Below are 23,215 nucleotides of genomic sequence, written 5' to 3'. Positions count from 1 at the left end.
ATGTGAATAAGAGTTTGAGCCATTTTTTTTTTCCTTTAGAATTTCCTTGAACTTAAATCAGCTTCAGTCTTTATCTTATATAGATGTTAGGTTTCTTGTATATGTGCTCTAGGTCATTTATTTGTCTCTTAATTTTCAATTTATTTCAGTCACCACCTCTTCTAAGAATTTTTTTAAGTTAGTTTGTGCTTATTTCATGGATCCTATAACCTATTTATTAACACTAAACAATGATTTTTTTAAAAAAACTATTGTCCTAATTTTGGCATTAACTTTTCCTGAATGCCATTTGCTGTAATTGCTTAACTTGTTTCCCTGTCTTTAAAATGGTTAATACTATTCAGACATATAAATGCAGATCTATGTTGACCATCTTGGTCCTGGTCTGAAATATTTCATGTCATAAGGGTCACTATTCTCTTTTCCAGACAGGTAGTTTCCTAAGGCAAGATGAGTGGTTGGGGCTGTGTGAGCAGGCTTTGCCCTGGGCAGAATAAGTGGCCAGAACATGCCAACTAGTACATATCTTTAAAGAGAACAGACAAGTAAGCTAGCATGTGCATAACCAAATCAATGCTAGAGTATCGGATTTACAGGTTGACTTGTTTTGATTGAAAACAAAAGCACAAAAACAAAAAACTGGAGGTGTCCAGTTGCTATTGCAGTGAGCTCAAATATTGCAGGTATCAGCTTCCAATGCTGTGTGAAGCTAATCATTGACACATGAGCAGTTTGTCTCTCTAGTAAATTGTGTATTACAGTAAGAAGTGATTTCTTGTGATTCTCACGTATTTTTGATCATGCTTAGTGTAATACCATAAACTTTGAATAACACCATGGGACCCTTAGAAAGTGCCAATGGTAATGTCGGAAGTGATTCCAAGAAGCAGACAGAAGTCATGACATTACAAGCAAAAATGGAATTGCTTGTTATGTACTGTAGATTGCAGTCTGCGGCTATGGTTACCTGTCATTTCAAGATGAATCCAGCAAAAGGACCACTGTGAAAAAAGAAAAGAGAATTTATGTAGCTGTTGCTACAACTATACCAGCAGGTGCAAAACCTTGCCCTTTTTGTGAAATACCACTTTATCTCATATTGAAAATGCAGCTCTTATGTGGGTGCAGGATTGCTATAAGAAAGGCATACTTGTAGACTCTAATTAATGATTTGAGAGAAAGTGAAGTTAATGTATGACAGCTTAAAGCAAAAGGAAGGTGAAGGATCTAAAGCTAGAGAATTTAATGCCAGCAAAGGATGGTTTGATAATTGTAGAAAGAAGTTTGGCTTTACGAATGTTAAGATAACAGGAAAGCAGCTGCTACAGTTCAAGAGGCAGCAGATGATTTCCCAGATACCATTAAAATAATTGAGGAGAAAGGATATCTGCTTAAATGGGATTCTTTCTCTCTCTCATTTCATTTTGTTTCGTTTCGTTTCATCTCCCTTCCTCTCTCCCTCCTGTCTTGTCTTGTCTTGTCTTTTCCTTTCTCTTCTCTTCTCTTTTCTTTTTTTTTTTTTTTTTTGAGACAAGGTCTTGCTCTGTCACCCAGGCTGGAGTGCAATGGCGTGATCACAGCTTACTGTAGCCCCAGCCTCCTGAGGTGGAAGCAGTCCTCCCAAGTAGCTAGGATTACAGGTGCACACCACCACACTTAGCTAATTTTTTTATTTTTTATTTTTGTAGAGGCAGGGTCTCCCTATGTTTCTTAGGCTGGTCTTGAACTCCTGGTCTCAAGTGATCCTTCTGCCTTGGCCTCCCAAAGTGCTGGGATTACAGGCATGAGCCGCTGTGCCCAACCTCAATCAGGTTTTGAATGCAGACAAAGTGCCCTATTCTGGAAAAAAAAAAGCCACAAAAGACATTTATTATTAAAGAAGTAAAGCAACCACCAGGATTTAAGGCAGGAAGGGATAGAGTAACTCTGGTGTTTTGTGCAAATGTATCTGGGTTTATGATAAAAACTCTGCTTATTTGTAAAGCTGCTAACCCCCAGCCTTAAAGGGAAAAGGTAAATGCCAGTTATCAGTCTCTTCGTTATGTAACAAGGCCTGGACAATCAGAATTCTTTTTCTTGATTGATTTCATCAATGCTTTGTCCCTGAAGTCAGGAAGTATTTATACCTTGCTATAAGGGACTGCCTTTTAAAGTTCTTCTGGTATCAGACAATGTCCCTGGCCACCCAGAACTCCACGAGTTTAACACTGAAGGTGTTGAAGTATATTCCGCTTGTCTCCAAATGCAAAGTCCCTAATTCAGCCTCCAGATCAGGGGGTCGTAAGGAACTTTAAGGCTTATTATACATGGTACTCTATGGAAAGAACTGTGAACTCTATGGATGAGAACCTCAACAGAGAGAACCTGTAAGTTTGGAAGGATTACACCATTGAATATGCTATTGTTACAGAAAAAACTGTGAAGGCCATCAAGACTCAAACAATAAGAAAACTAAAGAAAACTGTACCAATAGTGTACATGACTTCACAGGATATATGACAGAACCAATCAAGGAAATCATGAAAGAGATTGTAGATAGGGCAAAAAAAAAAAAAAAAAAAAGGGTGCAGGGGGAGGATGAAGGGTTTCAAGATATGGATCTTAGAGAAATTCAAGAGCTAATAGACTCCACACCAGAGGAGTTAACAGAAAACGACTTGGTGGAGACGAGTGTTTCCAAATTAGTGCCAGATGACGAGGAAGAAGACATAAAAGAGGCAGTGCCAGAAAACAAATTGACATTAGACAATTTGGCAGAAAGTTCCAATTATTCTGGACAGTTTTGACTTCTTTTACAACATGGACCCTTCTATGACGTGGACACTGAAACTAAAGCAAATGGTGGAAGAAGGATTGGTACTGTATAGAGATATTTTTGGAGAAATGAAATAGCAAAAAGTCAGGCCGAATTTATAGTATATTTCCACAAAATTGCACCGAGTGTGCCTGCCTCTCCTGCCTCTTTTTACACCTCCTCCATCACTTTCACCCTGTACCCTGAAATGGCAAGGACCACCCCTCCTCTTCCTTCTCCCTCCTCAGCCTACTCAACATGAAGATCAGATTGAAGACCTTTGTGGTGATTCACTTTCACTTAATGAGTAGTCAATATATTTTCTCTTCCTTATGATTTTCTTAACAATACTTTTCTCTAGCTTACTTTATTGTAAGAATAAATTATATAACTTACAAAATATGTTAATCAACTGTTTATGTTATTAGTAAGTCTTCTGGTCGACAGTAGGCTATTAGTAAAGTTTTGGGTGAGTCAAAAGTTATATTCAGATTTTTTTTTGAGACGAAGTCACCCCAGGCTGTAGTGCAGTGGCACAATCTCGGCTCACTGCAACCTCTGCCTCCCAGGTTCAAGCGATTCTCCTGTCTCAGCCTCCTGAGTAGTTGGGATTATAGGTGTGTGCCACCACAACCGTTTAATTTTTGTATTTTTAGTAGAGACAGGGTTTTTCCCTATTGGCCAGGCTGGTCTCAAACTCCTGACCTCTGGTGATCCACCTGCCTCAGCTTCCCAAAGTGCTGGGATTACAGGTGTGAGCCACTATGCCAGCCTATATTCAGATTTTTTACTGCATAGGGGGTCAGTGCCCCAATCCCATACATTGTTTAAGGGTCAACTGTATAATGGAATTTGATTCAGAATAAAAAGGAACTGAACTACTCTTACACATAGCATCATGGGTAAATTTGGAAGATAGGCTGAACAAAATAAGGTAGAGACAAAATAATACAGTTGATCCTCAAACAACATGAAGGTTAGGGGTGCTGATCCCCCATGCAGTTGATCCAGTTATAATTTTTTACTCCCCATAAGCTTAACTACCACTGAATAGCCTATGATTGACTGGAAGCCTTACTGATAACATATACAGTTGGTTAATATATGTTTTATATGTTATATGTATTGTGTACTGTATTCTTACAATGAAATAGGCTAGAGAAAGAAAATATTAAGAAAATCATGAGAAAGAGAAAATATATTTACTCTTCATTAAGTGGAAATAGGTCATCATAAAGGTCTTCATCCTCATTGTCGTCATGTTAAATAGGCTAAGAGGGAGGAAGAGGATGGGTCAGTCTTGCTGTCTCAGAGATCGCAGAGACAGAAGAAAAGGCACATATAAGTGGACCCACACAGTTCAAACCTGTGTTAAGGGTTAGCCATACATACTATATTATTTCACTTTCATATAATTCTGGAATAAAGGACAATCTGATTTGTAGTGACAGAAAGCAGATCAGTTTTTGCCTGGCACAGGTTGTGGATAGGTGATTGACCAGGGAACCTTTTAGGCTAGTGGTTATATTCTGTATCTTGATTTTGGTGGTGGTTGTGTTGGTTTCTGTCATTGTCAAAACTCATCAAATTATATGCTTAAAGTGGGGTACATTTTATACTAAAGTTAATTTAACAGTATTACACCATTTTAATTAGTTGCTATTTTAGCTATAATGGCAAGCTATGACAAGCGTATTGTCCTTGAATTTTTGTTAGGCAGGGTGTAAATCCACTATATTTTTTTCTAGGTAAAATGTTTTCTATGTTAATGTATAAAAATATATGGCTAGTATTTGGCTAAAGTAAATTCACATAATTAGCATGACTTTAATAAACAAAATATCATTTTTCTTTCTTCAGTAAGTTCCTTAAATTTATCCTCAACCAGATATCTCCAATTTTTAATATTTTAGTTAAATATCATTGCATATCTGCTAAAGATTTAGGGTTATTCTAGAGTCACAGTTCTTCTCATTCAGATGGCTTATTCTTACCCATCGTTAAACATTGAAGAAAAAGGTAATATATAGGTAATATAGCAGTGGAATCTATTTCTAAGTTATGTTGTATCATCGTACCTGTGTAATTAGAAACATATCCTTTCTTGTCACTTTGTGAGATAGCATGTTGGGCAGGAAGAGGGTTTCCAGATCCATTATATCAGAAAAAAAAAACAAACAAACCATTCCACTCATCCTATAGCTCTACTTTAAAAAAAAAAAAAGATTCCTTCAATTCCTTTTTCTGCTTTTCTTGCTACTAAAGATCGATTATGAAATATTTCAGAAGTTTAGATATGCTTGTTAAAGAAAGTCTAGGAAAGAAAAAACATATTCTGCAGAACTAACCTTTATCAATTCCTAGTTTAAATTGGTTCTAAATCTTATCTCGTTTTCTGATAAATTCATTCCTACTTGACTTCTTGGGTACCTCTTGCTTAGTTCCTGCCCTTTATTCATTAACTCACCAGAGGTTTTTGCAGAGTCTAATGTATTCCAGACTTTTTGCATTATTTCCTTGCATTTTTGAGATCTACCTTGATTCCTTGAAGAGAGTGGTACTGTTTACCTCTGGTTTTCGAGATTTTTGCTCTGCTTTTAGATTTTTCTTCCTGGCCTGGTTCCCTTGCCTTCTCCATTTGCTTCATTCGCTTGGATTGTCAAGAAGCTTTGAAGCGGGATAGGAGTCTCCAGTCTTCCTCTTGATCCATATGTTTTAGATAAGAACGCCCCCTATTTTTTCTACTTTGGGGCGTTATTGATTAAAAAATACAGTCATAATAAAAATGTTTTAACTGGGGAAGAATTTACTTACAGGAAGACAGAGGCACATAAAGCCTTAAGGTACCATCCTGAGTAGTTTCTATGCTGACACTGTTACATTTTTTCAATGTTAGTTTTTTAAGATCTAGTACAATTAGAATATCAATAATTATGATGAAGAAAAAGGGGAGCTTTTTCTAATGCTTGGCCTTTGCTCCTTTATATCATCACATCTAATACGAGAACAATATTAAGCTGTCTTGTTACCTTTGCTGTTATATTACGGCCTGTCTCTTCTGTCTCTCTCTCTCTTTTTTTTTTTTTTTTTTTGAGATGGAGTCTCGCTCTGTTGCTGAGGCTGGAGTGCAGTGGTGCGATCTTGGCTCACTGCAACCTCCGCCTCCCGGGTTCAAGTGATTCTCCGTCTCTTCTCTCTTAACTTGTAGGTTATCTCTTTAAGAAATTCTTTTTCAGCCATAGTTTTTCCAGTTCTCCATAATCAACGTACCGTTTTAACATAGATTTGGAGTGCAAAAACACCATTGTATTTGAGGAAATGGCTTTTACCTCTCTAATCATCTCTTTCATGAATCTTTCTTTAATTTCAATCAGAGTTTCTTTGTGACCAGAGTTAAGACTCTTTTATGTATTCAGAAGCTGCTTTTGTACTAACAGAAGTTACTACTTTTTTCATTCTCTTTGAACAGTAAAATTTCAATATATGTACTATTCCTTCTTGGATGGCTTCAAAGAAGTTCATACATTTGATTCTTACCTATTGCGTTTCAGTTTTTATTACCTATTTCCTCTCTCTTTTCCTCTGTATCAAGATATGGAACATTTCTTGCATAATTTTTTTGGTTTACGTGTGCCTTAGGAAGAGTTGCTGGTTTCTTCTCTGTGTTTATTTTAAACTTATTTATTTTAATTCTCTTATGCCATCTACTCTTCCAGTCTCCATAAAACAACAAATGTTTGTTGAGCATATATTGGCATGTGCTAGGCCCTAAGGGTATAGTTATAATTAAGGCATGTTCTCCGAACTTGAGGAGTTCATAGTCTATTCAGGTAGAGAAATATTTCAGCATGTAAGAAATAGCAAATAATACGAACATATAAGAGCAGAGGAAAGGTGCATGGTAGATAAAGTATGAACCTGACCTTGAAGGATGAGTAAGAGAGTGCCAAGCAGTGGAAGAGAGGGGGCATTCCAGAGCCATCCAGCCTCAGTTGAAGATTTCAGGATGCTGAGGCATGAAAGCAGGAGTGCTGCTGAGGGCATGGTGGAGGTTCTGGTGGGTCTACAGCAAGGGTGGTGGGTGTGGACATGAAAGGGAAGGGGAAGGCGGGCTCAAAGTTAGATTGAATGTTCTTGTATATCATGTTATCAAAAAGACAGCCTTCCTTTAATGGTACCTCTGTGTATATGAGAAGAATTAGGAAGAAGAAAACCTGGGAGGAGACTGAGAAGTTACCAGAGGCAAGAGGGGGCATAAGAGCACAAGTTGGTGTAAAAGCTAGAGAGGGCCAGCCAGGAAAGAGAGCTGATAGGAATTTCAGATGCTACATCAAATTCACATTATCATTCCCCTCTTTTCTCCATTGATGCTTTCTTTCATTCCCCTATGTTTTGATTTCTAGATTAAACCAGAAAAGTCCTTCCTCAAAATAGTATGTCTTGATCAGTTTCAGCAGGATTCAGAAATAATGAGCATTTAAGGGTCGTCCTTTTTTCTTGATTCATTACCACATTGAGCATTCTAATTACATTTTGGTACTATGTAGCAAAGCTGTCTAAACTTGCTCTTTTTTTTTTTTTCTATGACTTCATTGACACGTCTCTGTGGGCTCTTTTGCAAGTAAATATTGTGTTACAATTTGCCTTCTATGTATGCCTGTGCCTTATTGCCTGTCCTTTTTGTGTTTTTCCATGTTTTTTCACTTTAGTATAAGTTGAGAATAATCCTCTTTTGAGTTTTAAACTTGTTTTCAGGTTCTTTCATCTCACTGTGAACCTAGCCTTTACACTGTCCTGGCTCTGGTTCATTCTCATTGCTGCCTTTGTTATTTTATTAACAGTCCTTTTCCTTCCTCTTTTCCCCTTCGAAGTACAAGCCGACTTCTCGGCAGCTCCTGCCATCCTGCTTCTCTCCGCCTCATCGATTCCCCATCTCACTTCAAATCTCAGTAGTAAACATATGTTCTCCCTAGTCTATACCTCTTAATTTCTCTTTTCCACTGTTACTGCTTTCTCTGTAATTGTATTATTTAACTTCGTTAAGCATTTTATAATATGGAAGATGTGGTTTAAACCTAAGTTGTATTATAATAAAATCATGTTGTATAAAAGCAAGTTGTTTCCCAAGGAGTATGAAAGTCTCATGATACAAGTTAAAGTGGCTGTTGTTTTGGTATTCCTTGATTGTGCTAGTATAAATGTTCAGTGTAGAGAATTTCTCACTTCATAGTCATTGCTTAGATTAAGCAACAAATGAAATGAAGATCACCCTAATTCTGACTTATTCTAAATGGAAAATAATATTTTTATATGTTGTGAGTCCTTAAAATTAAAATGGCTCTTTGAATGAACAAAAAAAGAAAATGTCTCCCAGAAGGTCCATTTTATAATCACTCTTTTGGACAAATTAAGTGTTCCTGACTAATATTTATTTATTTGCACCAGGTGGGAAAAATAATTTTATCTTTGAATCCCATTCTCCTCATAAAATAGAGTTATTGTATCTTTTACACTTGGTTCATTGCCCATTGGGATATTCATTGGTTACCACAAATTGCCTCCATGCCTTGGCAAAAGTCCAGACAGCGCCTGGACAATTTGGACTTCTGCGTTTGAGTCCTGAGACAATGGCTTCATTCCTTTTTTCAGCTTCATTTCCCAGGGAAAAGTAGAGAGAGCTATCCTTTCTTCTCCATATGTTCTTCCCCACCCCTAAAACACTTTCATGTGTCATCTTAGTAGATTGGAAAGGAGTTTAGAATCAGTGAAGGACGTTAGCAATGGGTTTGTACATTTCTCTTTTTTATTTCTATGCCTTGCTTATTTTCAAAAACAGGTTTTAACTTCTATAGCATTTTCCGAATAGCACTGCTGGGAAAAGAATAAATATATTTGCTTTTTTGGTATATCAGACTCTGCATTTCCTTCCTTTAAAAATTTCTTTTGCCATTTTTAACTTTATTTCCTGAAAAAATTAGCATTAAATATTATTTTTATCCATAGTTGAAAAAAACTAAAGCATCCATTTTACATTTCTATATTGAAGAAGTTTGAACATATAACACATATATTTACAGTTTATAACTCATTTTTACATATGTTGCCTCAATGCAAAATTTTGCTTAACTTTAACATAGCTTAAACATAATATTGCCCATATGACAGTCTTGCTGCTTTTGATATTATCTTATAATCTACAATGGTAAAAGCTGGGAAACAGTTTCAAAGTTTGTGGCTTGGTATGTCAAACAGAATTTGACTTTCACAATTTGTCTAAAATCTTTTTGCCAAAAATGCACAACACAGTTTTATAAATAAAGGGGGAGGAGCTTGGTTGAAGCAATTTGTAGACCGTGGAGTGAGAAGTGATGTCCAGAGATTAAGCAGTCAACTTATTCATCCACTGTGGCAGATGGTTTTCTGTCCTTCCCTTGATGGTTTCCAGGAATAACACATCCATAGTCTTCTAAATTAGCTGATTTGTCAATTGGTTTGAATACGTGTTATAGGTTGTTCTTTATTTCCTAAATTTTATTTTTGCAGTTTAACTTGTTAATTCTTTTTCTTTTTGAAAAGAGGATACTCAAATGACTTCTTTGGAAAATGGTTCTTAATTTATCTGCAGCCCTATTTTGAAATAAAGTGTATATGATAAAGGAAAGATTTGTACCATTTCAATTTTTTTTGTTCAGGATTGAGACTTGAGTTGCAAAAAGTTGTCTGTCTGTTTTTGAGACAGGGTCTTGCTCTGTGGTCCAGGCTGGAGTACAGTGACACGATCATGACTCACTTCAGCCTTGAACTTCTGGGCTCAAGTTATCCTCCAGCGTCAGCCTTAAATATATATATTTTTAAATTTGACAAATTTATACTTATGGTAGGTGAAATGTTTGAATAAAGAAGTAATATAACAGGTAGTTATTTTTCCCCCAATTATAACATGACATACTTCAGTACTTGCTATTATATGTTCTGAGGTGAATCTGGTTCATTGACTCATGAGTACATCCATTAAGTGTGTGCTACAGAAACACCTTATTTATTTATTTGTTTGTTTGAGACAGGGTCTGGCTCTGTCACCCAGGCTGGAGTGCAGTGGTGCAATCTTGGCTCACTGCAACTTCCGCCCCGCCGGGCTCAAGTGATTCTCCCACCTGGGCCTCCCGAAGTGCTGGGATTACAGGTGTGAGCCATTATGCCCAGCCTATTTATTTTAATATATGCTTTGTTGCCCTTCTTTGGAAAAAGTCTTATTCTGGTTATTCTGTTATTTCTTGTTCTTGTGCTGCAAATCCCTCCATTTGGTGAGTCCACTGATTATCTCTCATCATGGTTCATTTTCTATTCTGGTCTGTAACTTTTTACTGTGATGCATCATTAGTAAAGGTTTAGTCTGTTGTATGTTTTGGAAGCATTCCTGCAAAGAGTTTTCACATTTGCTCTTCCCAGGTCCTAAAGTTTTACCAGTTCAGGACTACTTTTCTTTTTTCAGTTTTTGGCGTGAGGATAGGGTGGGATTCTAAACCATGAAGGTTGTGTGAATTTAGGCCCACACTCTATGCATGGTTAATGGCTAATATGGTTCTGATTTCCTCTGGTGACTTTCCCCCCAATGCCTACTTGGGCTTCCTGGCCAGTGAGCTAAGTTTTTATGGTCCTGGTTTCATGGATAGGGTGATCCTTTCAGAGTTTTGGCTTTATGAAGGTCCTTCCAACTGTGACCTGTGTTTTGAAATAATGTCTCTGAATGGGTGTTAGGGAGTCCTCTTGTAACCATTATGGCCTGTAACTGCTTCCATGAGTCATGTTAGCTTCAGCCCCTGACCTCTGTTCATTGACTTTCTTTTTTCTGCTCATTGACTTTCTTTCTTTCTTTTCTTTTTTTTTTGGTTTTTTTTTGAGACAGAGTTTTGCTCTTGTTGCCCAGGCTGGAGTGCAATGGCATGATCTTGGCTCACTGCAACCTCCACCTCTTGGATTCAAGCGATTCTCCTGCCTCACTCTCCTGAGTAGCTGGGATTACAGTCATGTGCCACCATGCCTGGCTAACTTTATATTTTTAGTAGAGACGGGGTTTCTCTGTGTTGGTCAAGCTGGTCTCAAACTCCTGACCTCAGGTGATCCACCTGCCTCAGCCTCCCAAAGTGCCGGGATTACAGGCATGAGCCACCATGCCCAGCCAACTTTCTTCTTAGTTTCTTACTACTGTGGATTCTCTGCACTTGTTTCAAGTTCAGTTATTTAGTGTTTCAGTGCTTATATTTTTAAATATTTCAGTGTGTTTGGATCTGTTTGGGTTTGAGAGGCAAAGAGATGCTGTTATACAATTTAAAATTATTTTAGATTTTTATAATTTTTTAGTTTGCTCATCACCTTTCTATCAACATGTCAAATATTTTGTGCCTGTTATGTACTGTGTACTTTGAGAAATAAAGATCTTTGGCTAGATTCCCTCCTTCAAGAGACTTATTCCTAATATAAACCCTAGTGGAACTAAGGTATATATCTCATAAAAATGCAGTGTCAGTAGGTATCAGAAAGTAAGGCTACTGATGTGGAAAAAAGTGGTTGGAAAAGAAATAGAGGAAGCGAGACAACGTAAAATACGAAGAGTGGTTAGAACTTGATTGGATTTGCTGGGTTAGACAAGAAGAGATTGGTCCAGCTTGAAGAGAGCCTTAAAATACCAAACCAAATAATTTAGATTATATCTTGCAGATAAGAAAAAGGCATTGGAGGTTTTTGAGTGGAAGGGACATTTAGTGCAAATAATGTTTTATAATCTTAGTGCTGAAGTTTTGGAAGACTAGTGCATTGCTCTATTAAAGAAAAGTTGGGGCCAGGCGTGGTGGCTTACACTTGTAATCCCAGCACTTTGGGAGGCCGAGGCAGGCAGATCACCTGAGGTCAGGAGTTCGAGATCAGCCTTGCCAACATGGTGAAACCCCATCTTTACTAAAAATACAAAAAATTAGCTGGGCATGATGGTGTATGCCTGTAGTCCCAGCTACTCAGGAGGCTGAGGCATGAGAATCGCTTGAAACCAGGAGGAGGCGGTTACAGTGAGCGGAGATTGCGCCAGGGCACTCCAGCCTGCGGGGCAAGAGTGACACTCTGTCTCGAAAAAAAAAAAAAGTTGGTACATCTCCCTTCTTAGAAGTTAAACTGAAGACTTTACAGGTACAAAAATAAGTTTGTTTTATAGTTCCTTGTTGTCAACAAAAGTTTACCTACTCAATGAGGATGGGCCCCAGCCTATGTTGTAAATGAGTGGAGCTGGCTGGGAATGAGAGTGGCCACTGAGAGAGCTCATGCCTCTTGGGATCTTGTTGATTGTTAAAGGTTACAAACTAGATCAAATTTTTAAAAACCACTGTTTGGCCTCAGTGAAATATGTATACAAACATAGTTTGAAACAAAAGCTGTGAGTTTGCAACCTCTTTATAGATAGCGTTCATTATTAAATCTTTATTATATTCTATCATAACATTTAAAAAATACATTATTTAAAATTGTGTACAAAATAGAAAAATGTGGCCTGTTTGATTTGAAGGGTTGAATAAGTGGCTATTTATAATTTTGGATATTTTGACTTTGTGACTTGGACATAAAAATATTTTCTAAAACTCTTGTCTTACAGGTAAAAGAATGTTACATGTCAGCATTTGTACCTGAAGTCAGCATGCAAATTTCAGGGTACATGGATGAATGCCAACTTTTGCATTTCCCATGTGTATCCTGTGACCATTCTATCTGGGGTGAGTAATTTCTAAGTGTAGCTGGCAACAAACCAGATGCCAGCCAGCCATGGACTGCCCTAACAAATAATGCTAAGAGTTATAAATTAAACACTAATCTGTGATCTGTGATGTGTAAGACAGTTAATTTAGTTCATCTGGATTAACTATCAGCACCAAAGAACTATATTCCCATCATGTGAAATCTGAATTTTGTATGTTTGGAAGAGAGTACTAATTAACAGTAGGGAATTTTTGTTAACATGTAAAATTACAGCAATGCCTAAGATTCTTTTGAATTTACAGCAGTATTTTAGTTGTTCACCATATAATTTAAATAATTTTAATTTTCAGATTCAAAGACTTAGTATTTCTTGAGTGTTGGTTATAATTTTGTATAAAATACGGCTTTTTGGATTGTGTATCTTCCATTGCCTTATAATATAGTTTTGCTTCCCATATTGTATGCATAACAATATTTAGGTTTCTTAAAAATACATTAGAACATTTATTTATACCAGACTTCACATTTGTATTTTAAAACTTGTTTTTTTAGTTTCATTCTGAGAAATTACATTGAGGGTAGTAGAGCCTGTTCATTACCTTATCCATGCATTTTTCTGCTTATTTAAATTATTTTACTTCACCAAGCCATTCATTTTTTTAGAACGTCCTTCAAAGAGTTCATGCATCTTACCGAGGACACCTGACCTTTTGAAGCTTCATAATTCACATCTAGATGTCACCGGTCTTTCCCATGTTAACAGTTCTGACCATGTTTTATTATATATGCCTTCGGCGCCGAGCCAGGACAGCTACAAGAGGAGAAATGATGAACAGCCATAGAACTATAGAATCAAACAGCCGGCCTTCCCCTCTCAATGCAGAGGTAGTCCAGTATGCCAAAGAAGTAGTGGATTTCAGTTCCCATTATGGAAGTGAGAATAGTATGTCCTATACTATGTGGAATTTGGCTGGTGTACCAAATGTATTCCCAAGTTCTGGTGACTTTACTCAGACAGCTGTGTTTCGAACTTATGGGACATGGTGGGATCAGTGTCCTAGTGCTTCCTTGCCATTCAAGAGGACGCCACCTAATTTTCAGAGCCAGGACTATGTGGAACTTGCTTTTGAACAACAGGTGTATCCTACAGCTGTTCATGTTCTAGAAACCTATCATCCCGGAGCAGTCATTAGAATTCTCGCTTGTTCTGCAAATCCTTATTCCCCAAATCCACCAGCTGAAGTAAGGTAAGACTAATTTTTTAATGACCTAAGTTATTGGTAGAAAGGTTTTGGTTGCTTTAATATTGGAGATCTTTTTTATTGCAAGCATTGTTTTAAGTAACTTAATTGAATTTGATTTTGAAAATTTTCCTTAGTTTTCTGATGGGGAAGAGAGATCACTCATATAAAGATTTAATGCAGGCTTTATACCTGTAATACCTCATACTATAATATTCATGGCTTACGATATTTGCAGCTCATAAAATTTACCAAAAGCAAAAAGCACAATTTGAACTCATAGGGACATGGGCCATTCTGAGACGTTAGTACAAAGTATGACTTTGAAAATATTTTCAAACAGGCATCATGTTACTACTTTTAAATCTTTTCAGCAACTCACAATAGGCCTGTGAGTGATACGTCAGAGGGGGTCCTTAGGGGATTTGGTTTAACGTTAGTTGAATGTTTTTGCAACACTCATATTCATTTAAAAATCAGTGTTGCTTTAAGTAATTCATACATTCTCCCTACAAGCCTATTTTGCATAACAGCTCCTTGGCTCTTGTTTTTGTCATTCAACCTCCTAATTTTAAAAAATATTAATGTAATGCAGTCTCACTTGTACCCTGTTCTCCATGTGCCTAGGAGAACATTCTTCCCTCGAAGAAACCACTTTTATCAGCTCATTTTCTATCTTTCCAGAATTTCTTTGTGCAGACACAAGCAAATACAAATATAATTTTATATTTTTATACACAAAAGTAAGCATATTTATCACATTGTTCTGCACCTTGTTTGTTTCACACAGTAGTATATATTGGATCTTTTCTTGTAAATACAAAGAGAGCTTCCTCATTCTTTCCTGCAGTTGCAAGTAATGCATAATGTGTATGAACCCCAGCTTATTAACTAGTCCCCCATTGATGGGCACTTAGTTGTTTCTAGTCTTTTGCTGTTATAAACATTAATGCAGGGAATGACCTTATCATAAGTCACTTCGCATGTGTGCAAGTATATCTGTGGGATAAATTTCCTAGAAGGCTACTCAACCAAGGATAATTTGATAATTTTGTAATGTTTAACATTTTTTTTGCATTTTAACAATTTATTTTTAATTACATTTAATTTTAATTTTTCACAGTTGTAATTTTGATATGTAATGCCAAATTTCTCTCCAAAGGGTCTGTACTATTTATATTCCCACTAGTAGAGCATGTACGTGGGTGTTTTGCCAAAGCCTCGCCTGCAGAGTATGTTAATAAATTTCTATATTTTTGCAATTTAATAGGTGAAAAATGTTATCTCATGTTAACTGTTAAAATTCTTTTATTATCTCTGAGGTTGAAATCTTTTCATATGTTTAAAAGCCATTTATATTTCTTTTTCCTTTAACTATCTGATCATATTATTTGCTCATTTTTTCTATTACTCATGATCTTAGCAGTTTCTAGGACTTTATATGACTTTATTAAATCACTCATTCATTAAATATTTTAGTGCCTACCTAATGTGCTAGGTGTTGTTCTAGGTATTAGAGATGTGTCAGCGAGCAGTGAACAAAATAAATAAAAATCCCCGCTCTCATTCTAGCCTGAGAGCATATCAGGGCACCTGTTCAACTGTAGGATGGCCAGCTGCCAGTGCAGGAGGAGGCGGGCAGGGGTCAGCTGCTACCTCTGTAACATGCAGCTCCTCTGATATCTCTGTCCCCTCATCTCTAAGGGAATACTTCCTGGGCCTGCCAGAAAACATACAGAGTACAGCTCAACTTGGAGATTGCTGGTATAATCTTTACTTTTTTTTCCAGAACTACCTAATAATTCATTGTGAATAATGTTATTAGTCATTTTTTAAACTCAGAAAGCCAGCATACTTTAATTAAAATCAGATTTGTGTTTTCTCCCTAAGAGGAAAAAATGGAGTAGGATCTTTTGTTTTGTTTTGAGACAGGGTCTCACTCTGTCACCCAGGCTGGAGTGTAGTGGCACGATCTTGGCTCACTGCAACCTCGGCCTCCCGGGTTAATGAGATTCTCCTGCCTCAGCCGCCTGAGCGGCTGGGATTACAGGTGCATGCCACCATGCCTGGCTAATTTTTGTATTTTTAGTAGAGATGGGGTTTCACCATGTTGGGCAGGCTGGTCTCGAACTCTTGACCTCAGGTGATCTGCCCGCCTCAGCCTCCCAAAGTGCTGGGATTACAGATATGAGCCACCATGCATGGCAGGATCTTTTCTTATATGAGAATTGTTTTATTAGGACTCTGTCATTCTTCTTACAAAGTTACCTGCTTTTTTCCAAAAATCTGAAAAGATTTAGGAAGGAGATCAATGGAACATGTAATGTGTTTTCTCCAGTCTAAAACTTAACAGCTGCATAACTAATTTTAAGTACAAATCATGCTCTTGGCTCACTGAGAGTTATTGGTATGTGATTATGATTAAAGTTAACACTTTATTTATACCTGTATCTCTAATTTTCTTTACTGATTTTCAGCTTTACTCTACTGAAAATACCATTACATTTTAAGAGAAAAAAAGGTGACCAATATATTATTAAAATATAAGAAAAAGCCTTTTTAAATTTTACTGATTATGAAATCAATAGATGTTTCATTGTTTAAAAATAATCTAGAAAATACAAAAAAAAAAGGAACATATATGTGAAAAAAAACTGTAATTCTTCTGCCCAGATTCAGTAACTGTTAACATTTGGGTGAATTTTTTATACAATCAGAAACATTTATTGAATACCCTCTCTGCCAGTTCACTGCTAGGAACCAAGTAGAGAGTCAGACAGAGATGGCTCTGTTTTGAGCTTACAGGCCAGCCTAGAAGAGGACCATGAGGAACATGTATTGGCAGAGGGGAGAACCTAATCTATGGGCTCAGAGAAGGCTTCCCTGGGGAAGTGACTTACCTGGGACCTGAGGGTTGAGTGAGGCTCCAGTGTGGATAGGAAAGGAGGAGAGACAACAGCACATTTGAAGGTGAGATCATGAGCTAAGATCATGGTGTTTGAAGAAGTGAGAAAAGTCCAAGAATGCAGAGAATAAGCTGTTGGCAACTGCAGACATGGGAGTAACATTCTTAAGATCTAAACTAGTGGTTTCTAGACTTTGGGATTTTATAGATTTTTTTGGATCCAGCTTCCCAGAAGAATATCTGGAGGTGACTATTCCTGTGCAATTTTTTATGGAAATTTTTGTGGAAATTTTTTATGGAAATACTCTGGGAGAAGCTAATAAAGGAGTAGGGAAAGCATGATGGGAAAAATCAAGCAAGGATGCAATATCATATGAAGTCCCAGTCTGCTGGGAGGCAAAGTTGCTAGAGAGCTGGGCCCTTATACTCCTGCACCAGCCAGATTTTGACCATGGGCTGGAAGGGTGGGCAGGGGGACTGTCAATCTCCTAGGCACATGTCACTCCCTAGATGAAGCCCAAGGTGGTTCTGTGAAGAAGGTTGTAGGTATAAACCCTTAGGAGCAAAGCAAGCCCATCTGCAGGGTGGCACATAGAACTGATGAGATGGGGGGTGTGCATGTGAATGGAGTTCATGTGGGAGGAGTCAGTCACAATAAACTAGTAACATAATAATGATCATAAAAATTAGGGAACTCATAGACTTGTCAGATTATTTACTTTGCTAAATTAACATACAGTAAAAAGACAAACAAAATGCCAATTTTGTCTATCATCACCATTATTTCATAAAAGTTTATGCATCTGTTTAAAAAAAATTAACCAGTGAAGAGCTTGGTCAATTCTGAGTTAAATGACAAAATCATGTTTCTTGGCCCACAAAGTTGAAAGGACCAGATCATGACAAATTTGTGAAATGATTACTTAAGCAACTCAGTTTATACCAAGAAATTAGCGTGATCAGAATCTTGAATAAAGATTTCTTTCAATGTTATAAGAACATATATGTGTGATAGGTGCATACTAAGTGTGCATTCTCACATTTAGTGATGGAAAACTCCATCATGTACTACTGTTTGGGAACCCACTGGGCTACAGTGCCTATTATTTTAATTTTATATCCCTCCCTTAGGAGTTAACAAACAAGAGTGTGTTGGAGTAGCTCAGGAATTTGCAGGAAATTGACTTCTTTTAGTCCCAGAACATTTAAAATTTAAAAGCAGTCTTTTCCTATTTCATGTGATTGCATTTCTTTGTTCAGTAAATGAAGTGGAAAAGTTACAGGTAGTTCTGCTAGATCTTAAAGTCTCTTCATTTCTTGCCTAGTACCTTATTAAGAGGAAAAGAAAAACGCTGGGCATGGTGGCTCACGCCTGTAATCCCAGCACTTTGGGAGGCCGAGGTCAAGAGTTCGAGACCAGCCTGGCCAACTTGGTGAAACCCCGTCTCTACTAAAAATACAAAAATTTGCCAGGCGTGGTGGTGGGTGCCTGTAATTCCAGCTATTTGGGAGGCTGAGGCAGGAGAATCACTTGAAACCAGAAGGCGGAGGTTGCAGGTTTTATAGAGTGCCCTAGTCCTGTGAATAATATCTTAATGGATGCTTATGTAAGACTCAGAAAATAGGCTAGCTCAGGGTTACCATTTGGAAGAGAGACACAAGGAAAAGGGGAAGAAGAAGATGACAAATAGAGGTCAGATTAAAGAAACCAATTGGATTAAAGTTATTTGGGAATGAAATTTAATGATGTGGAATTTTTTTTCAGTGTTCAAAGCACTCCAACTGTATAATATTGAAATTAAGAAAGCAGGGAGAAAAAAAGAGGCTTTCATAGAATTTGCTACCAAATCCAGTTGCTTAAGTAACGATTTCACAAATTTGTCATGACCTGGACCTTTGTCATGTGGGCCAAGAAACATGATTTTGTCATTTAACTCAGAATTGACCAAGCTCTTCACTGGTTAATTTTTTTTAAAGCATATGCTAGTTTATTAGTTTCCAATTAGAGATGGGCTGGGAGGCAGGGAGTGAATAGATAGACCTGTCAGAATACTTGTTACTTTTATTTCTGTTTTCCTATTATTCCTTCACTTTCAGCTAGTGAAATGGAACAGGGTTGGCAAGATAACTTTCTTTGCTGGCTACTAGATACACTTACTGGCTAGGATAAATTTTGGTTGCAGGGAAGCTTTTTGTACTCATCTGCCTGGCTTCAAGCCTGAATACAGGTTAGAAAACTTGCTTTCTTTGGTTTCCATTAATGAAACATCTGTCTTCCTCTCATCTACCCACTGCTTCCTGGTTGCCCTGGAGAAAGTTTCTTAGTGGTATAACAGCAGGTCAGCAGTCGTAGAGAGAGTGGTTTATTGTTTCTGAGCACTGGACACATAGTAGTCATCCAGTACAATCAACAGAAAGAACATTAAATGGGCTGTGTTGGTTACTATCCCAGAATTGAATGCTCCAGATGCAGACTGTAAGCCCAGTCTCAAAGACATTCCAGGCTGAATTTTGCACATGTGATAGTCGAGATTTAAAATACTTAAAGAGTACATTAGAGTTTGTCAGATTTGTCCAGTAAATAAATATAGTGTATGAGAATAATACAAAGCATGTAAATGTACATATTACAAAAGCCATGACTTAAAGGAGTTTAATCATATTAACACTGCCCTGGGGCTAGAGAATTAAAAGAGTTGAGCTTTCTCCAGAATGTGTGTGTGTGTGTGTGTGTGTGTCGTGTATATGTGTGTGTACCCATATGTACATGTGCATATGTTTATGTTTGTTTTCTTGTTTTCACTGACTAGTTTTTATTATTCTGGCTTTAGTTTTCCAGAATAAAAAGAAATTCTCATGTTCTCATGTTGGGTAAGATAGATACCTTTCTCATTTTAACTTAGAAATGATACATTTTAGCTCTTTTGGGGAATTTTAAACGAAAACTTTAATGCAGGTAGCAGAAAATCTATTTGTATTGGTCTCATAGTTAATTCAAGTGGCCACAGACCTATAAATAATTTTTCTGGTTTTTTTTCTTGTTACTTTTTAGGTTATCAAGAAAAATAAAAGCAAAATATAAAAACTAATAATTTACTTGGAAATTTTTAATATTTAGACATATTTTTAAATCTTTCTAAAAACAGATAAAATCCTGATATTCTACTTTAAGTATAATTTTTGCAGCTTCTGATATATGTGTAACTAATCTTCATGCGATATATAAGTCAGAAGCAAGAATGATGCTAAAATAACATTAATCCTAATATGTTTAAACATGCTAGAAATGTTAAGGAAGTCAGTTTAAAGCATCATCTTAACCCTATCTATTTTGCATGTTCTGCAAGGTAGCTAGAGAGGACTTTTTGTAGATTAATGCATTATTAAAATTGAATATTTATGTTCTAATCAATGTCTTTATGCTTATATTTCTAATTTTTTAATTTGATTTACATTATAATGTATTTCAAATTATACATGAAGACCTGTATTGTGTGCATATTTATTTATTGCTAAGAACTTGGCAGAGGTTATTTCTGTATTATATTTTCAGTGTTTTTCTTAAGCCTCACAAAACTCCCCATTGAAACTAAACAACAAAGTAGGCTGGTTTAGTTCACATGTGCTGTAAACCAGTATAGGTGGTTATTTCACAGGGTCTTGAGGGGTCCTTGTTTCTTGGAGATGTTCCTCCAGCATCGTCTGGTGTCAATTTGCAGTGGCGACAAAAAAGTAAGACTTAAATTTGAATTTCTTCATGTATTCTATAATTTACTCTGTGATTCTTGGAAATAAGGTATCCAAAATTAGGCATACATTTTCTCACCAGCATTGTTTTAGATGTTTCATGCTTCTGTTCCCCGGCACCTATATGGCTAGCTCTGTTTTACTGCATGTATTTACATTAGAGTATTCAAATCAATTCCTTTGTTAGGAACCCTTGATTTTAGCAATTAATATTTAGGGACATTCTTAGGTTCAGGATGGCACTCCAGGTTTGCCTTTCTGCCTTGTCACCAGAAGAAGATACCCAGCCTGCTTCTCTTTCCTCATTAAACCTGCCACAGCCTGCTCTATTCTTTGGAACTCTTTCCCTGCCTTGCAAGATTGGTTATAGGGTGTAACTAATTTATCCATTGCTACTTTAATGTTGCCTCTGAATACAAATACTCACAGGCTGTTTATGTTGATGGATTTTATTCCTACATTTCAGGAGGGAGTCAGCAAAAATAACAAGTATGGGATTTTAAAGGTTCTAGAAACTGTAATAAAAGTCCCTGCTGCTAAAGTTCCCTATTCTGTGGTTCCTGATTCCCTTCGTGATATGTTTATTAGAATTCCTTTGGAGTTTGCTTTTATTCCTGAAGGTAGAAATTGCCATACTTCCCTCTTCATTCTTCCAGGATTGTGGCTATATGCTTTTCTTGGTCCCTTCTGGGCCTAAAAACAGTTGGAGTACCTGTATGTTGATGGTTTCTATAGTTTTGGCTCTGATTTCTCCCTTGAGTTTCACATTCTTTTTTTTTTTTTCTTTCAGTTTCTTCTGTGCGTTGCCATTATCAGTTATTACTTAGATCTCAGTAGGTCATTGGGCCAGGGAAATAAATGAACAATTTATTGGTGGAAAAAAATCTCATATGATTAATGAATATATAAAAAAATTAAGTGTCATTAGTAATCAGTGAATTACAAATTACATCATAAGGAGATATGGCTCACTATGAAACTAGAGATTATTTTTAATGCTTTCAGTGATCATTCTTATATACTATTGGCATAAGCTTTTTTGAAAGCAGTTTGTAGTGTGTATTGAGAGACTTAAAAATATTCTTTGATGTAAAATCTTTATTAAAAAATTTTACTAGCAAAAGTAAATAATGAGAAATAGAGGAAAGATGATAACTGAAGTATTTTTAAATGTTTCTAATTTTCTCTTCTCTATTAGAAACAATATTAGAGAAATAGTTAACTGACATATGAGTATAAGTACCTGATGATATTATTATGAAGAATATTTAAATAATTTTGGAAAATAGTTTTATAAGAAGACTTATCTGGAGATGGAATATAAGTTAGGCCTTGAAGAATAGATAGGCAGATAATAGTAGGTTGGGCATTTCATGGGAAGGAAGATAACAAGAGCAAAGACATAAAGGTGGAAATAAGTTTATTGCATGGAAAATAATGATTAATCTGGCTGGGAAGCAGGAGTTCATTTGGAGGAATGTTATTCCCCTTTTATGTGTTTAGATATTTGCTAGATACTAAGGACATAAGGATAACTTAAATATAGCAAAAATGGGAATTCAGGAGAAGGGCATATACAAGAAACAGTTTCTTGAAAAATTTGATGAAACAATGATTTGATAAAATAAAGAGAAAAAGATAATATGAAAGTTTTGCATTTATATGAGGCTAGTGACAAAAATGGAAAAGCTGAAGCAGGAGACCTTTGTGAAGCAAAATGATCAGTTTAGTTTCCGCAGTTTGTTTAAGCCATGCACACAGGGAGCTTCTTCTTTGTGTGTTTTATTCTTTGGGTTTACTTATCTTGTAAAATGTAATGTTGTTCAGATACCTCTAACTACATGTTCCAGTTTTTAAACTGATCAATGTGAAATCTATAAAAAAGGACTATTTGGGGACTTATAAAAATAAATTAAGTAATAAGGCCTGTGGCATTTGGTTTTTTAAAGTTTTTTATATCTTGGGAACAATACTTATATTGGATTCTATTTATTTTGATGACTTTGTTTCACACTGTGACATATTGGGCGTGGGTCTATAACCTTAAGGGACCAGTAGATCTCATTCTAAACTGTATTATAGGGAAGTTTCTTTTTTTGGCAGATGGGAGATTCTTTGGTCAGAGAGACCTACGAAGGTGAATGCTTCCCAAGCTCGCCAGTTTAAACCTTGTATTAAGCAGATAAATTTCCCCACAAATCTTATACGACTGGAAGTAAATAGTTCTCTTCTGGATTATTACACTGAATTAGATGCAGTTGTGCTACATGGTGTGAAGGACAAGCCAGTGCTTTCTCTCAAGACTTCACTTATTGACATGAATGATATAGAAGATGATGCCTATGAAGAAAAGGATGGTTGTGGAATGGACAGTCTTAACAAACAGTTTAGCAGTGCTGTCCTCAGGGAAGGGCCAAATAATGGGTATTTTGATAAACTACCTTATGAGGTAAGCCAAAAATATTTAGCAGCAGTATTGGTTTTTAATCTTTAGATATTAATGTTTACTGAGCATCGGTAATTGAGCATTGGTAAGGTATATATAATTTGATGTGTTGTATATTTTGATTTTGGAAAAACTAGACAAAATCATGTTTTAACTAATTTCACTGCTTTTGTTTTGGTTTGGCTTTAATGTTCCTGGATAAACTATTAAGTATATATTTTCATATTGCTAATTAATAATAACCAAATACAAAAACCAGTAATAAGTAACAATCCACTTTAATTCATATTACAGTTTAAGTATGGGCAATACATGCTTAACTTTATATTAGTTATGTTAAA

At 36.4% G+C, this 23,215-nt stretch overlaps 1 protein-coding gene across 2 annotated transcripts in view; it reads left to right on the top strand.

The window, feature by feature from the left end:
* FBXL4 (F-box and leucine rich repeat protein 4) overlaps positions 1 to 23,215 on the top strand; it is a 72,160-nt gene that overhangs the window by 5,838 nt on the left and 43,107 nt on the right. Inside the window, exons 2-4 of one of the 2 annotated variants that reach the window (XM_063666441.1) lie at positions 12,435 to 12,552; positions 13,331 to 13,782; positions 22,532 to 22,877. In XM_063666441.1, coding sequence (XP_063522511.1) covers positions 12,499 to 12,552; positions 13,331 to 13,782; positions 22,532 to 22,877 — 852 coding nt within the window. In that variant the 5' untranslated portion in view covers positions 12,435 to 12,498. Of the gene's footprint in view, positions 1 to 12,433; positions 12,553 to 13,198; positions 13,783 to 22,531; positions 22,878 to 23,215 lie in introns of those variants that run through there. The other variant, XM_054492120.2, reaches the window with a different exon arrangement.

The sequence above is a fragment of the Pongo pygmaeus genome, chromosome 5 (genome assembly GCF_028885625.2).
Source record: "Pongo pygmaeus isolate AG05252 chromosome 5, NHGRI_mPonPyg2-v2.0_pri, whole genome shotgun sequence".
In the NCBI taxonomy this organism is placed as follows: Eukaryota; Metazoa; Chordata; class Mammalia; order Primates; family Hominidae; genus Pongo; species Pongo pygmaeus.
This window is presented reverse-complemented; position numbering and strand designations above follow the sequence as displayed.